This window comes from Peromyscus californicus, unplaced genomic scaffold (genome assembly GCF_007827085.1).
Source record: "Peromyscus californicus insignis strain IS unplaced genomic scaffold, ASM782708v3 Scaffold_6__1_contigs__length_162567912, whole genome shotgun sequence".
NCBI classification, from domain to species: Eukaryota; Metazoa; Chordata; class Mammalia; order Rodentia; family Cricetidae; genus Peromyscus; species Peromyscus californicus.
Genome location: NW_026294584.1, coordinates 26,497,957 through 26,516,041, shown reverse-complemented (window position 1 = coordinate 26,516,041; position 18,085 = coordinate 26,497,957). Strand labels below are relative to the sequence as shown.

At 37.4% G+C, this 18,085-nt stretch overlaps 1 protein-coding gene across 1 annotated transcript in view; it reads left to right on the top strand.

The window, feature by feature from the left end:
* Thsd7a (thrombospondin type 1 domain containing 7A) overlaps positions 1-18,085 on the top strand; it is a 399,677-nt gene that overhangs the window by 328,378 nt on the left and 53,214 nt on the right. The window contains exons 10-12 of the mRNA XM_052722143.1: positions 1,686-1,818; positions 2,941-3,044; positions 17,386-17,580. Coding sequence (XP_052578103.1) covers positions 1,686-1,818; positions 2,941-3,044; positions 17,386-17,580 — 432 coding nt within the window. The remainder of the gene's footprint in view (positions 1-1,685; positions 1,819-2,940; positions 3,045-17,385; positions 17,581-18,085) is intronic.

The window sequence follows — 18,085 nt, the reverse complement described above, 5'->3', positions numbered from 1 at the left end:
TGAACACTATAATAAATAGAAAAGCATTGGTAACACTTCATTTCTACTGACATTTCTTAGATCTTCTCTAGATAAATCATATTAAATATGTAAAATCCAGTCAGAATTCAAATTTATATTGTTACAAAAAAAGTCCACAGTAGTGTTCCCAAATACTTCACTTCCTAGTTGCCAGCAATTTTAGTCCCAAATTCCCTGCTCCATTAACTATGGTATTCCAATTATTCATTAACATAATTATTGTAGTTATAAACATGATTCACAATGGGAATAATCCTTAACAATTCGCAATAATCCAGAATCTTAAATTGGAACAAGGGGCACATAGTCACCCATTCAGTCAATTCTGTGCTCTCCCTTTCCATGACTGTTCATCACATATTCCTGAAAGGCTTTTAAAATAGACTCTTAAACCCTGCTATCAGAAATGGTGACTCAGAAGTCCTGGGTTTGGACTCAGCTGTCTGCTGTTACTGTTCCTGTTTTTAAAGAGGTTATCCAACAGAGTTATTCAGAAATCGCTGGTACCTGATCAGCTCTTCTGTCTAGCACAAGAGTCCTCTCTAAGCATGGCTGCCATTGTTCTCCCACCACTGTGTTAAGGGACACCTTGAGTTCATGAAAAAGGATTCTGTTGTGGGAAATTTTTCACTTTCAAATCATTTTATCTTATAACCACAATAACTTTTTTTCCCTTCTGATTAAACTCTGGTTGTTAAAGGTTGTAAACTTTATAAAGATCCCACTGTCCTGTAGTCTGTGCATGGAATATTTTAATAATCTTGCAAAATAATGTAAATGCATCAGGAATTATATTATCTGCTGACATAATTCTCTACAGAATTCTTTTCTAAGTGAAACTGTACCATGCAGCTATTCACCCTTAAAAGATATGTGTATTGAAAGTTGAAATATCAGAGCTGGTAAATGTGTATATTTATAATCTAAAAAGCAAATTTGAACATTCTTTAATCATTAATACATACTACTGTCAGACTGTTATCTTTCTTGAAGGTAAAGTTCCCCCACCACCAGTTTTTAGAAATCATTTGGAGTTATTTACTTACAGTAATTGCTGCTATTTTTGACACTTACCTAAAAAAAAAGTCTTTCTCTAGGAAACGTCTTTTGTTTCTCTACGTGGAGCATGATACTCAGAGTGTGGCCTGAATTGAAGCTCTTAGGCTGCTTAGCATGAATAATAAATAGCTGGAATAATTTATAAGTTATGAGTTTCAAATTAAGAGAGTAACAAAGAAATAGCAGTATAACACTGACTATATCCTCCTGAGGAAGGTTCACAACAAGTGTATGTGCCCCACATGGCAAACACAGCTACATGAGATGACATGAAAATAAACTTACAGTAACGGGAAGGATTTAATTAGATCTGTCATATTTCTCAAGGGAACAGAAAAATATGAAAGAACAGTGACTTTGTAACTGTACAGTAGAAGGACTGGTTGACTGTGGAATGGTTTCTCTTCATTCTTTATATTTTAAAATATAAAGTGATTTGGTTTTAAATATAAGTGTTCTGTGAGACAATTAGTAATTGATTAGATGAAATAAAGCCTCTCATTCGGACATGTCACAGCACATGTCGCTGGAGGCAGGGGAATTTCTTCAACACCAACTGTTATTGAGAGATTCTAAGTGCAGGTTGGAACGTTGCTTCATTTCAGGGGACTCTGGAACCAGGAAGCAGTCTCGACATCGGGTCATCATTCAGCTACCAGCCAATGGAGGCCGGGACTGCTCAGACCCTTTATATGAAGAAAAGGCTTGTGAGGCCCCTCCCACGTGTTACAGCTACAGGTAAAGGGGGGAAAGAAAGTAGATGGTGCACTGGGTAATTCCTGATCACATCTTTCAAGCTGATATTCCTTCCATCAGCTCAGTAGGCTGTTCAGAATTTTCAAAGAACTTTACTTCTGAAATTACCTCTCCCAAGGCAAATATGTGTGTCAATTTCCCAACTGTGTAGGTAACTCCAGGAGGTGGGGAGAATGTCTTATGTTGATATAAACTATAAGAAATGCAGAAAAAAGTTAACAATTATAAGACACATGTTCCTTAGGAAGGGATTTCTTGTCACAGGGGAATAACCTTGTCTCCAAAGAGCACCTGTTTCTACTAAGTGAGCACTGAGGCTTAGGAAGTGACATTATTCTTTTGTAATGCTAGCGAGATGTCTGTCTGTTCTATTCATCTATTAGCAACTCCAAGAAAGTTGAAGTCATTGAAGCTACACATAACCTGAAATTTTTATTGCAGAAATATGGCCTCCTTGCCAATATTCTCACTGAAGCTTGCTGAAGTGTATCATTGCAGCCCTGACAACAAATGAAACACTATGTACTATGACAATCATTAATGAAATGTGTGATCATAACACGGTAACTTAAGTGGAGATTAGTGGTAAATTGCCATATTAATACATGTATCATTAATTCACAGGTGACAGATGTCATTACTGTGTGTTTACACTGTGAACATTATTGACTATTTGCCCCACATATTGATTTTTGAAATTTGTTTTTGTTACGGGATATTATAATTTCAGTTGCTGTTACCCATGCAGTGATCATCCAAAGCTCATTGTAGAGAACACACTTGGCCTGACTGGAGTTTACTTAGTGGAATGCAACCCTTTTGGGGCCAACTGGGACATCTCTTGGAAGTGTAAATAAGAAGTCCAAATGCTCTCTGTCACTCGGTGAAGCCTGTTTCTACAGAACTTGCCCATCTTGTCTCTTGTGCCATAGGAAGAATTTTATATTTAACAGTGTCTTTAGAAGGGGTTTGTTTGTAGCTAAATTAAACTTAGGAAAAACTTCATGTGGCTAAACAGCCTGCTTTTTGTTAACACTACATTATCTCTGTGATTTGTCCACCACATCTGCTTCTTCTCACTGAGATTTTATTCTTCTCCTGTAGGTGGAAGACACACAAATGGCGCAGGTGTCAATTAGTTCCTTGGAGCATCCAACAGGATGTCCCTGGAGCTCAGGAAGGCTGTGGGCCTGGACGGCAGGCAAGAGGTGGGAGGCTGCACACCAGAGTCGATTTGCTCTGCATTTCTCCAGTATTCTGTCTTATATCCCTCCCATCACTGCCTTGTTGCATTTTGCTTTAATATCAGACTTGGCATACAGAGCAGAGCAGATAGGAACAGCTTTGCCCTGTTCTACAAACACCGGAAAACTTAGTTTTTGAAATTTTGTTCTTTAGAATGAACACATAACTGCTGAGCTCTTCCCTAGTTGATAGGTAGAAGAAAATCAAGTGCAGGTTTTGGTTATGACATAAATAATATTATAACTAAGCATTTTATGTGTTTCTAAATAATACTAATTTATAGCACTCTACTTGACACCTTAACAATCACTGCGATTCATAATCCTTGTTATGCATCATATTTGTCCATGCATACAGTGTAAGGTAACTGCATAGCTTTCCTAGAATTTTCCATGGTGACATTCCTAATATCACAGAGGTTGTCCATGAACCTGATCATACTTGGCACTGGCTTTTAAATGGCATATTTATTTACTCAAAGCTTGCAGTGTGAAGTGAGACATTCTGCACTGCTACAAGACACAGAATCCTGCAGAAGTGCCTGGTGGAAAGTTTTCACATTTGCATTAACTATGTGCTGGATTTTCTAGGAAATAAATCTCAAGGTTTGGAGAACATTGTTCAACCCCATGCACGAAATAGAAAATTTGGTGTTTAGATATTTCATTATTTTTACTTATACAAACTGTCAGTAGTTCTTCCAGAATGTGGGAACAGGTTCTAGCAAGCATGCAGATTAAAAGCTCTAAATTTAGGGTCCAGATGCATTTATTTACCTGAGGATATACAGGAGTTCTCTGAAGGGGTGGATCTTTCTTTGGCTGTTGTGAGTGAGTGGTGTGTGTGTGTGTGTGTGTGTGTGTGTGTGTGTGTGTGTGTGTGCGCGCGCGTGCGCACACGCACATGCGCGTGCGCGCATACATACTGCAGGGAGCTTGTCCATTCCTTGAGACAGCCTGGCACTATCCAAGTGGTGACCTTCCTTGGCTTCTGGGTCTTGAGTTACTCACAGTCACACAATTCTGACCTTATCTTTCATTCTCATCTCCATCATAAACCTTAGAATAAAAGGACTCTGACTAGAGCTGTATTGAACTGAGAGTCACCCTTCCCGTTATAAATTTTTCTTCAAAAAGTTGAGTTAGGCAAAGCCTTATCACTCACTGATAACTCCTCCTTTAAACCAAGTGTGAACTCATGTACATTTCTGATTCTATGCAGAGTTACTAATGATCAGGGGCATAGGTGAGTTTGGAATTCCAGATACATATACAAACTTCAGTTCCAATTCTAGTACAAATGCAAGGTGAGCTTTCCTCATCTAGTCACTCTTCTATGTGGAAAAGAAAAAGTCTGGTAGGATTCTTTCCATTTTAATATATAACCACACACAAATAGTACTCAGAGATCAGTGGTCAGAATATGAAAGGTATATTTTATAGAATACCACTAGAGAAAATGTTGGATAGGATTGTCCTGGCAGGTTTTGTGTCAACTTGACAGAGCTAGAGTCATCTGAGAGGAGGGATCCTTAGTTGAGAAAATGTTTCCATAGATTGGCCTGGAGGCGGGCCTGGAGGCAGGCCTGTAGTACATTTTCTTAATTAGTTATTGATGTGGGAAGACCCAGCCCATTGCATGTGGTGCCATCATGGGCTGGTGGTCCTGGGTTCTATAAGAAAGTGGGATGAGCAAGCCTTGAGGAGCAAACCATTCCTTCATACCGTCTGCATCAGCTCCTGCCTACACATTCCTGGCCTGCTTCAGGTCCTGTCCTGACTTCCTTCAATGAGAAAGGGTGATATGAAATCATAATTCAAATAAACCCTTTCCTTCCTGAGTTGCTTTTAGTCATGGTGTTCCATCACAGCAATAGTAGCCCTAACTAAGACAGGGATGAAAGTGGTATACATGGGAAATGGCTTCATAATTCAAAAACTCTACTATTAAAAGCTGAGCAAACTTGAGTGACTCACTTCCTCCCTTGAGGCTAAAAAGCCTTGCCGAACTGTGCACACATTGTCTTCATTGAAAGATAATTCCTTCCCCTTCCTGTCAGTCCATGGCCCTGATGACTGTGCACAGAATGTCACAGAGCACAGAAGCAACGGTCTGAATGAGGACATCTTGCTGTTTAGACACACTATCTGTGCAGAAATTGATTTTTTATGATGATCGTTGACTTTATCATTTCCAAATCTCATAGACTCTGTTATTTTCTGGTCCTAGTGAGTACTTCTTAATATCTAATACACTTACCCACTTCTTCTGTGAAAAAGGAAGTTGTCTTTGGCCACCTCAATGCCACTTTCTTTTGGTTTTTGAATGTTCATTAGTTGGCTTCCTGTTTGGTGGCTCTTCCTCCCCTAGTCTTCAAGCAATGCTGGCACAGTCTACTCCTGGCACAGTCCCCACAATGCTCACTCTGTCCCAGTAATCTTACGAAATTCAGAAAATCTGGGGGGACAAAGTTGCCTTATAGTAACTGGTTTGTGTATAATTAACTTTAGGATAACAACTTTCATGAAAAAGGATTGCTTGTCTTTATTATTCCAGCCTGTGGAGATTTATTTTTCTTGCCTATGTTCCTATGGGGCATGAGATGGAGAGAAGTATCTTTTGTTCTTGGAAAGAGAGAAATGTTTTCTTACATTGATATTCATGGTTGATTCCAGAACTGTGAATGATTCATTTGTCAGTGTCTCGCTGTCTTTATCGTCGACATCATATGGTCACAGGCAAAATAAAATTAAAGGAAGTGTTTTCCTGTAGTGATTAAAGTAATCATGTTGCATTAATTCAATCAGCAAAGCCTATAGAATGGGCACTTCTGTGTTGTCTAGTATTTCAGACTTTCTAGTCTAGCTACTCATTCATTTGTGACTGCATTGAAGAGGCTGTGCAGAAAGAGCCATGGGTGGTGTGAAAGGATGGGGATATTGACACCAAGGAGCTTGCATTTGTTAGGGAAATGAGAGCATTTACTCTGACCCAACAAATAGGACTTCAACACTAAAAGCAATTGATTGCAAATCTGATCATTTGAAGTTGGAGGAGCAAGAAAGACTTAAAGGAAGGGCTTCTACTTGACTTGTCCCATCTTCCTAGAACAAGCAGAAAGAAGAGTGGAACGTACAAGGCAATCAATTCTATAAGCTAAGCATTTGAGGTAAGAAAAGCAATTAATAAGCTCATAGAAAAGTAGGTAGGTTGAGGTCGCAGAGATGTGAGCTGGAGCCTGGGGAGATTTTGTGGAGACCTATAAATGTCAGGATCAGTGTTTGAGACCATGTTCAATAAGTGAAAAGAGCAAGGCCTGATGAAAGCACCGTTTTATCTGTCAGCATGTGCAGAATAAATTAGAACGATAAGACACTTGGATCCAGCTTCTGGCTAAGATACTGTTGGAACAATAAGAGGCTGAAGCATGTGGCTTAGATGAGAGCCACAGTATGAAAATGGACAGAAATAAATAGATATTGGATTTAAAATAGTGAAGATGTTTGTAGGATTTCACAAAAGAACATAATGGATAATAGAAACACAAGTTAAAGTTGAACCTTGTGCTCCTTAACTTCAATATTTTCAGCTTCATAATAGTTCTGTTGCTGTAAATAATTATTCTGAATGCAGAGCTAATTTGGGAAGTTCTAGTTCATATAATTTGCATAGTATAGTCACCAAGTAGAAAGCACCTACTCTGAAGTTGAAACAGATATGTAACTGTAAAGGTGGCATAGAATGGTAGACGATTATTTGACCAACATTCTATAAGTGATTTGTTGTACTATAGGAAACCTCAAATCTCCAAGATACTGTATATATTTATATATAAACATAGTAGTAATATTTTCTATTACTATATTTCTTTTTTCTCCAGCTTACTCACATCCAACGGTTCTTTAGTTATTTCTTTTAGTATAAAGAATTTAGATTAAAATTAATATTTCTGTAACTTACTAACGTTAGATTAACATTTCCTTCTTTACATCAGAAGTTCATTATATGAATTAAAATATAGTCATTACTATTAAAAACCATGCTAGAACTCTAACAATAGATATAATTAATGTATGGCCTTTATAAAATGATTTGTTTAAACTATGGCCTGTCAACCCCATCCAGCCCACAGCCTGTTCGTTTGTAGTTAACATTGTATTGGAACACAGCCATACCCATTTCTTTATGCACTGCCTATGGCTGCTTTCAAGATACGTGGCAAAGTTCAGTAGCTACAAGAGACACTATATCTCAGAAAGCAAAGTTTATTTACTATCTCAGCTTTACAGAAAAAAATTGACTAACCCCAATCTAAATTGAGAAGCAAATAATCATTGATATAGTTACAACTTCTATTAGTATAATCAATAGCATTAGATAGTCCTACCTTGTCCTTAGCTCGTTTCCAAATTAAGACCATCAGTGAAAAAAAAAAACATTTAAAGTTATGAGATACACAGGCTCCAAAATCTATTATAGTAATAAAATACCTTCTTTAAGAATGAAATAGCAGCATTCTTTTGGAAATATCAGAATACAGCATTGACTTTCTGAACTCCAGCTGTAAAGTTTTTAAAGAAAAAAATAAAGATAAAACCTGAAAATACAGAGTGTGGAAGACAAGAGGCAGAAACTGTTGTAGGGTTTTTCAATTCTTTTCTCTAATGATGAATCATATCACAGCTAGATGTTAATTTCTGGCTTATTCATGATGTATTGCATAGAGAGGAATCAAAGTATTTGTTTTGTGTAATAAATATGCACATCTCAGCACATCACTTGCAAGGTCCTGTTATGGTTCAGTTTTTCTCAGACTTGAGCCTCCACATCACTAGCAGATTATGACACTAGATTCTGTCCCATCTAATAGTCTTTTGTAAAATAAATACATAATCATTAGTGTGCTGTAGTTGCTGTAACAGTATACCACAATGTCAAAGTGCTAAGGAACTCAATTTCTGGTGATGGCTTTTTCTCTGGCTTTCAGAGAACATTTTCCCTATAATTTGTGGAATAGAGAGAGAAAGAGCTAGAGAGACAGAGACAGGGAGACAGACAGGCCAGGCAGAGAGACAGAGAGGCATACACAAACATGGAGGGAAGCTCTCTCTGAGAGCATCAGTATCATCATAAGAAACCTCTCCCTTGTGACCATATATAACCCTAATTACCTTCCCAAGTTTCCATCTCATGACTCCATTATTCTGGGATTAGAACCTCAATCTATGAAATTTAGGGAAATACAACTCAGGCCATATCATCAATGTCTTAAACTTTCTGTCATGATGGACAGGTCTATAAGTCTGTTATATTGAACTTTCTCAAAAAACTGTATAAACAGGGTAACACCAGTCCCTAAAGCTAATGCAAATTTCCTGAATAGTATTCAATATGATTAATGGTAGCATAAACAAATATTTCTTAAATGCATGCTACACAATTCATGTTGCCTCATGCTATTTGCCAGTTGAGAGAATAAAAATATATAGATAATTTCATATGGTATGAAGTATTCTAAAGCATACATGATTTGAGTTTCAAGGCAAATTAATAATGTATATATTATTAGTACTGTATAAGTGCAACAACAATAAAAAATTTGGAGGAAAAAATCAGAGGTAACTACTGCCATACACCTAGTGAAAGAGAAAATTACATTTCAACACAGGGTGACTGGAGGAAAAGAGCACGATGTGAAATCTATACACTTAAGGGCAGTGTATTGGCTGGTTTCTCCGAGGCTTCTCTGAATGCACTTGAGGCAGACAGACATCCCTCAGGGACTGAAATACCAAGAGGAAAATAATGGATTATTTTTTCAATTAAAAACAAAAACAAACAAACAAAAAACAGAAGCAGCGAATTGTCTAATGGCTTAAGAACAAAAAACAGAGAAATAAAAGAGGTGTTAAATAATTAACAGGATTTGGTGATTTTAAAGGCTTGCTTCATGTCACTCAAGTCATCTGTATGTAGACATGTCATAGAACAGCAGCCTCTACTGTCTGTTCTCTCTGGTCACCTTTCTACTCCTCAGATGGTATTTAGAAGACTAAGTCACTGCTTTTCCAGATGAATAGATTGTTGAATCCTAGCCATATTCATGTATAAAGTTAGCACTGGGTTTGCATTAGGAATAAAATACATGGCTCATAACAATGATAATTTTGGGCAGCCCACACCTGACTTTAGATCTCATGCCGTCTTCTCCTAACTGCATGAGCATAACAATCCCTCAAATTTCTCCACCAATTAATTCCCAGTTCCTCGGATCCCTCAAATCAACCAGGCACTAACCCTTAGCCAGCATGTAACCAATGTCTATGCAGGCACCAAAGGCTTCTGCTTCTAGCTCTTCACTTCTTATTTCACCAGCCACCAGAGCAGAGTTGGTGGCCCAGGCTAAAGTGAGATTTGGTGGTATTCAAAGTTAGAAGACCACAGAAAGGCTGATTGGCAAGGGCCTATAAGAAGTTGTCATTGGCTAGAAAACAATATTATTGGATACTAGAAATAACTGAAGGCCCAGGTCAGACTAGAAGCATCACTTCAAAACCATCAGAGAGATTAGTCTTTGAAGATCAATGGATTCTAGAAAACCAGAAAGTCTGAGGGACATTCAAGATTACTATTATGTAATCTTATGGTTGGATGATCTCAGTGGAGTACTGATATACCTGGAGCCAGAGCTGGCACACGCCAGGCTGTGGATTCAAAGTCTAGACATGAAAAGGAAGCTGAATGCTGAGCCCTCCTACCCCTACCTGTCCTGAAAGGATTTCACAATAGCCTGGACAGCAGCAGCTCTTTGCAAACATCTAAAATATGACATCCTGTAGGGTCATGGATGGCGACACAATGTCTGAGTCAGTGAAACCACAGATTAGAGTACAAAGTCAGCAGAAGTAGGGTACCCTCTGGAGAAGAGGGAGCCAGCAAAAATTCAAAGGTCAACAAACATAAAAAAAAAAAACTATCGCCGGGCGGTGGTGGCGCACGCCTTTAATCCCAGCACTCGGGAGGCAGAGGCAGGTGGATCTCTGTGAGTTCAAGGCCAGCCTGGTCTCCAAAGCGAACTCCAGGAAAGGCGCAAAACTACACAGAGAAACCCTGTCTCGGGAAAAAAAAAAAAAAAACTATCAATGGCATATTTCAGATTATTTCCTTATTTTTTTCTCAACAATTATTCTAAAGAAAAATAGCAGCTTCTGCTATTTAAATATGAGTATGTAATTCTGGGCTTTATTATTTGTTATACATTAGTGGAAGAGCATGGTACAAAAGTTACAAAAATTAAACGTAAAGCTTTCATATAAATAATTTCAAGGTTGTTTTAGTTCAATATCCATGTTGGTCCCTATGCTATCTCCTGTCAGGCATATCTTATGTAGTCAAAATTAAATCTAAATAATTTGTGGAATGTGAGATAGTAATACTTAACTGCACAATATGTTACTTTTATGAACAAATGTGCTTAAATCTTGGATTTCAATGTCTTGAGCCTTATCTTTTGCCTACAACTCTTGTCCATTTTATTCTTTTAAAAAAATGTATTTGAGACATTATTAAAGTTCAGATAATACCAAATATCTGAGTCAGTTTATTTTAGCAATACATACTCTTCTGTTCATTTACAGACAGAATTCAATTAAAAACAAGAAAATATAAGTAGAAAATAACTAAATAAAAAAGAGAGAATGTTACTTTAAGGAAACTTATGTGTTATAGTTTTAAAACCTTCTTTGGACTGATTGTACTTATTAATTGGTTCCTAAGTTTTGTGCTTTTCCCTTTTACAACTATTATTCAAAGCTTTTATTATTTTTCCATTTTAAAGTGCTATCCCCTGATTTTCTGTATATCTCAGCATCTTAGTTGATTTGAACATTTTGATTCAGTCTTATATTCCTCCAAGACCTTTGTTATCAACTGTTTGCCAGCATTTGCCATTTTTCAAATAGCAGCTCATAAAATACATGTGGCACCATCCTGTGGCTATGATTACTCTTGGATGTTCCACATGTGGCCATGCAGTTAGCTAAACCTTCCAACATCTCCACTCCAGTCTAGCTGACCTTGATCTGAGCTACTCTTCTGGGAGCTGACATTTTTTTCCTAGTAAGAGGTGTGAATATTTTCACACATATTGTGTGCATCAATGGCACTGGGTTCATTGGAAACTATTTAAGAATAATTTAAAAAGAAATATGGCTTTTTTTCCATTCTGACAGGGTTGTGTTCACAAATTATAATTAGGAAGTGTAAGTTAGCAACTATGTCAGTGAAAATCTCTTTGCTACAAAGAAAGACCAGGATCATTATATCTACCTAGGAAACAACTGGTGTGCTCTTGCATTATTTATATGCTGGATCTAAGCACAATTAGGTCTCTTGGTAACAAGCTCCTATTCATGCTAAGCCTTTTCTGTTTCATTTTTATATGATTTCATTCTCATTCTTGCCATTTATTCATAAAACTATGGGAAAATAACTCATCTAATCAACTTACCAGCTAGCATAGTATGTCTGGAATGTCACCCAGACACTATTGTGGTAGGATACAACATGCTTGTACCACTCAATTTAATAAATAAGGTTTCAGAGCCCCTTGACCTCTTTGTTACACATAATTCAACATCTTTCATTACATCAAGATATAGATTCTGCTTCCTGTAATGAACTGTGTGCACATTTTAGATTTAGCAGCTTATTTCACTTTGACTAGTTAAGCAAAATGACAGCAAGGGCTTACTCACATACTGCAGAGTAATACACAGTCTACTTGAATTCCCCACTTTAGTGCAACCTGAATAACAGGGGAGTTTCTACCTCTTCAAGAAAATGAAGGTGTTATGTTGTTAGACTTACTGACTCCAAGTTCTGTCAGTATCTTCAAACTGATACTCATATTAACTTATACCCATCTCCATCTGCTGTTAACTCGAGTGCTATCACTGTTTCCTCTTATTCCTTGAATCTTTAATATTTTTTCTATTTAAAACACAGTTCCTAGGGCTGATGGCTCATCAGTTAAGAGCATGGGCTGCTGCAGGATTGTTTGTTTGTTGTTTGGTTGTTGTTTGTTTATGTTTTTGAGATGGGATCTTCCTGCGGAGCCCTGGCTAGCCAGGAACTCAACTGTGTAGACCAAACTGACCTTGAATTCACAAAAATGTGCCTGCCTCTGTCTTCTGAGTACTGTGATTAAAATTGTGTCCTACCATGCCTTCCTAGCATCATCTACCACTTTTGTAGAAGATCTTGATTAAGTTCCCAACATCTGTATCAGGCCAACTCTAGCTGCAAGAGATCCAACACCCTCTTATGGCCTCTGTGGGCAGCTGCTCTGATATTTACATACTCCTACATAGACACACACACATCATATACTTTAAAAATAAAATAAATCTAAAACATAATTTACAAATAGATTTACACAAAAATATTCTGAAATTGATTATTCGATTTATTAGGCTTTGATACTTAAATTTGGGAAATGTTTTAAAAAATAAAAAAAAAGGGAAGACTAGAATGAGTATTCACGGTGTGGTTATTATTTATTCACCATTAAATGTTTTTGATATCTTGCCATCTTGGTCATCTGTCACTCCCTGTACATTACAAAATAATTTTCCTGGAGTATTTTTAAGCAACACCTAGATAAGATATTTATTTCTTATAGACACTTCATTCTTTTCTAACACAAAAATGATATTATCATTTCAAACATAATTAGTAATAATTTAATGATGGCTAATCTTTAGGCCATATCTAATTTCCCCTATTGTATCAAAAATGGCTACACACACAGGCAGGGGAGATGGCTTAGTACATAAGTCACTTGCCACACAAGCACAGGGCCTAAATATTTATACTCACAACCCATGTAAAGCTGAACACAATAGCACACTCTGTAATTCCAAGGCAGCCGCATTGACAGGGGAGGCAGAAATGGGAGAATCTCTGCAAGTTTTTGGGCCAAGTAGGCCGGTACACACATCTGTGTAGAACATAAACCTGGCTTGGCTTCGAGCAAGATGGAATGTAAGGATCAATCTGAGGGTGTTTTCTCTACTCTACACATGCACCGTGACATGTGCATGCCTATATTCACATACATAAGCATTCTCACAGGAACACACATGTACATATACACATACATCATACATACATCATAAACACTCATAAAAATATTTACACACTGTTTTTTTCAAATTAGTCCCCCTAAGGTCTACAAATTTTCTTTGATTAGTGTATCTTAATTACTTTGATCTAATCCCACATTGTTTTTTTTTCCTTATAGCATTTATTTGCTGAAGAAATTGAACTTCTTACTTACTTTTATACTACTTTCTGAATCTTGATGGGCTATGCTTGCCTAAGGTGATTCATCTTTAGTCCATAGTTATTCAAACTTCTGTCTCTGATGCTTTTAGCCAGAGTCATTTAATTCTATAACACATAAAATTTGCTGTGATATCTATATCTTTATATTTCATAAGTGAAATGAATGTGTATAGTTAACATACTGTTATCTGTGTTATTTCCCTTTAAAATAACTATTTTGCTAGTTGCTAATCTCACCAAGAAGCTTTTGTGAACCACTCTTCATAGGGTAGTATTATTTTGACCCATTTTACTAATAAGACCTCAACACAAAGGAGAATTTGCATAATCATTATATATGAAGACAGATGTAATCACAACTGCTTGCATATGTGTAGCTTTCTGAAATGCCAGGAAACCAAGTGGATATGATCCATTTATGCTACAATTAAAAATCACAAATGATTTTTAAGGTTAACAAAGTTGAGAGAACAGGTGGTTCCCTTTCCAAACATTTATATTTTCCTCACCCAGTAGCAGGAAGTCATTTTAGATTGCATTTCTATGTTTGAATTGTTGTGTTTCCTCTAAGTTAGAATACAAACAGGCTAAGACGTATGATAAATTTTCAATATATTGTACAAATGGTGTTCTTGCTCTTGTTTGGATAACATTGTGTGATTCATTCCAAAAGTACACTGTTGAAAATCTCAGATAAGGGAAGTGGAGTGCTGAGCGGATTTCGGAGAGCAGATATGGGAATTTAATACATTTGTTTTCCATTTCAACTAACTGAAGCACTAACAAGATTTTATGCTATGCCTGAGTATGGGGAAAGACCATTTGATTTTTGTGAGTAGTATACCAACACTGTTCATTTATTTATATAATTATGTTGGTAGTGGAGTCATTTTGATTGTTTTTCTCACATCACAATGTGATGATACATGGAATAATTCTGAAATGAGATTTGAGAGAGAGAGAGAGAGAGAGAGAGAGAGAGAGAGAGAGAGAGAGAGAGAGAGAGTCTGAGACCCTCATGGAGAGCCCAAAGCAACTTTATTAACTTTATATTTGAGTCTCCATTTCAGAGAGGCATGTTAGATAAGTAGGCAAATTTCATTTCATTTCAAAGACCCCAACTTTACATTTATAATCCTTAATTTTAGTTAAAAATACTATATCCATCTTCAGAGCTAAGAATTCTAATACAGTCATACATCTTCTATTCCAAATTAATCATTATTGGAGGTTCTGCATATTCTAACCAGTAAAATGTCAAATATTTTTCATTTCTCAAGTCTTTCTTTTGAGTATCTTTGGTACAACTTTGTCAATAAACTACAGGAACTTCCTGAGTTTATTGTGTATAAGTGGTTGGTCCTATTTGCAAATAGTGTAATAAAGATAAGTGTGAAATACCATCAGAAACATCCACCTCTACTGTGTTACAAATAGCTTACCTTCAAAATAAATGAATGCTCATTTTGATCCATCCCTATACAAGTCCCCATAATACTTTCTCAAGAGAACAATAACTTGTTTAGAGCCCCAGACCCACATAACAGTGTTTTCCAAAACCTGACATAGTGCAAAGGTGACTGAGTTACCAGAGAAGCTTCTATCTTACCCACAAGTCTTAGTCAGAACTCTTGTGCCTTGAATACCCAGCAGCTTTGAAAAGTGCTTATTTCTTGACCTCAGTAGCTGCCTCTTAGATGAACCCAAGAATGGAAGTGTTGACTAGCATTCCAGGTGTTCCTGCTACAGGCTATACTACATTACCTCCTAGAGCAGTAGCTTTATATCCAGCCAGCAAATTAATATCATCAGGGCGGCAAGAGAATTGAAAACTCAGGATGTTGTCCTTAGCCAATGAAATAGAAACATTTGAGTTGAGTAAGGAAGCTATATTTCCAAAGCTAACCACTTTGCAGCCTGACACAATCACTACTTTAGATTTCTGTGATAAACACAGGAGCATGCTAGCCTCCCCCAAAGTGGTGAGAGAGACCATTTGTCATCACCTGGTTTTCACAATGCCCACCGTTGCAAGCATTATGACTTCCCAATTCAAGAACCTCAGTTATTTTTATACAAATCAGCTCTACAAAACCAGGGTGTATGAAGGAGACTCCATTCAAAACACAGAAGTCCTGGAACTGTTCTTGCAGTGCAAAACGATCTTGCATGGATTTGTTCCACATTGTGCTCATCTTGTCTCCAGTTGTCAGCACCTTCCCTTTGCACACCCATTACACAACCTGTATTGTTCAGTTAGGTCTCAGCTCACGGGTGCAGAGGATATGACCTAATCAGGGGACACCTGTGTCCCAGCTATAACTCAGGTCAACATGTCATCCTCTTCCTTTAATTTAATGATGATGGGATTTTGAGAAAGCTAGAGAGCAGGGGCATTTTCAGCCTCCACCACATACCCAAAAATGCCATATAAATCAGTGTGCATGAGGCCATCTCGGGGAATTTAATGAAGATTTCAATTCAGGACCAAAGTTTAAAAGTTTCTTTGGCCGGGCGGTGGTGGCGCACGCCTTTAATCCCAGCACTCGGGAGGCAGAAGCAGGCGGATCTCTGTGAGTTCGAGGCCAGCCTGGGCTACCAAGTGAGTTCCAGGAAAGGCGCAAAGCTACACAGAGAAACCCTGTCTCGAAAAACCAAAAAAAAAAAAAAAAAAAGTTTCTTTGGCTTCCTTGATAAATGAATGAATGAGTTTTACAATCTATACAGTAAATAGAGAGAGAGAGAGAAGGGAGACTGTAAATATCATGTGACCTTTTCCTTTAAGATCTGTTACATAAAAAGCAATGTTATCTATCTATATTTTGTATCTAATAAAACTGTTTCTTGCTTTAAATAAATCACTGGAACAATCTCTTGGAAGGAATCATTATATGAATTAAAATTGTTTGATTGTCATTAAAGTCCATATATAATCATGAGAATTCTACTAGTGATATGCTACATTAAGCTTGTTAAAAGTTTCCTAATTTACTTTTAAATTCAGAGTTAATATTTCTGCTATGTGAAGAACTTGAGATCAGAAGGGCTTTGATACTGCCTCTTATTAGCCACTCAAAAGACACCGCTGTACACTCTCAATATGGAAGAAAATGGTGCTTTCTATGCTAAGGTGACTGTAAGGCAAGATGCACAAGCATGTTGTCCTACCACAATTTACTAACAAATGGGCATTTACTGTGACCTTTGTATGTAAAAATTTTAGATTGCTTGATGTCCTAAAACAACATTGGAGATATCTGATTTGCTTCTAGCACTGTGGCAAATATTCCATGTTCAACACAAACTAGAATCCATCCATGATTTATCTGCTAAAATTAATTTCTAAGTCTAACCCACATGTAAAATGATTTTAAATCATTCATAGAATCTATGTCACTGTATGTGTGTGTGTGTGTGTATGTGTGTGTGTGTGTGTGTGTGTGTGTTATGGTATGTTTTCCTGTGCCACAATAGCCAATGAAGGCTATGTGGTCTTTAAATATACAAGGGTTGGGGGATGCCTCAGTGAGTAAAGTGCATATTGTACAAGCGTGAGGATCTTAGTGTGATTCCCAGCACTCAATAAAAGCAGGATGCAGTAGAGCATGACTATAATACAGCACTAGGAGAAAAATGCCAGAGGATGCTCAGAGTTTATAGGCCAGCCAGTCTCAACAATGGTTGACCTCTAGGTTCTGTGAGAGACCCTGTCTCAAAACAAAGTAGAAAGAGATAGAAGAAGGCACTAAGTGTCAAATGTGCACTCACAGTACACACACACACACACACACACACACACACACACACACACACACACTTTCACGTCTGCAGTGATTCTTGCAAATACTCTAACTACATTTCTACTGTAAACTGGGAATTAGAAGAGGATTCCTCACTCTGTGAAAATGCTTTTAATTTTTAAATTATAGAGTAATTAGACACATGCTTTTCTTTTAGCCATTACTTGTCGAAAGCAAGATGGAGGGCAGGCTAGCATCCAGGAGTGCCTCCAGTATGCAGGCCCTGTGCCAGCCCTGACTCAGGCTTGCCAGATCCCCTGCCAAGATGACTGTCAATTTACCAGCTGGTCCAAGTTTTCTTCATGCAATGGAGACTGCGGTGCAGTTAGGACCAGAAAGCGTGCTATTGTTGGTAAGAATAATTGGGATGCTAAAGGCAACTCTTAGCATGACAGAAAAATACAATAAAACTCCAACTAAGAGCATTCTGGCAGTATGCTTGAAAATCCTTATTGCTGCTGTAGTTATACTGAATATTTCAGTACACTGAGGTGTGTTTTTAATGCAAAGTAACAATGATAGAAGCATATCATTTTAGAAGAAAGAAAAGGCAGCCTAATTCCCTATACAACAAACAATGAAACGTTGTTGTTTAAACATGCACCTTTAGTGCATTGTCCAGAAAGTTTGAAGTACCTGGTGCAAGGAGTAGCGACCACCCCTTTACCATCTCAGCCTGTTCTCAGGACCACAGCCTCAGCCTGTAGCATATCTCCTACAATGAGAAATGCAACATTAATTCTATGTCTGAAAGTTGCATTAAATACAGTCACAATGGCTTTAAAAAGTCAAAATAACAGTGACGTAGCTAAGTTTAGAAGGCATGGCACTACACTGAAGCTGGATGTATCTGAACA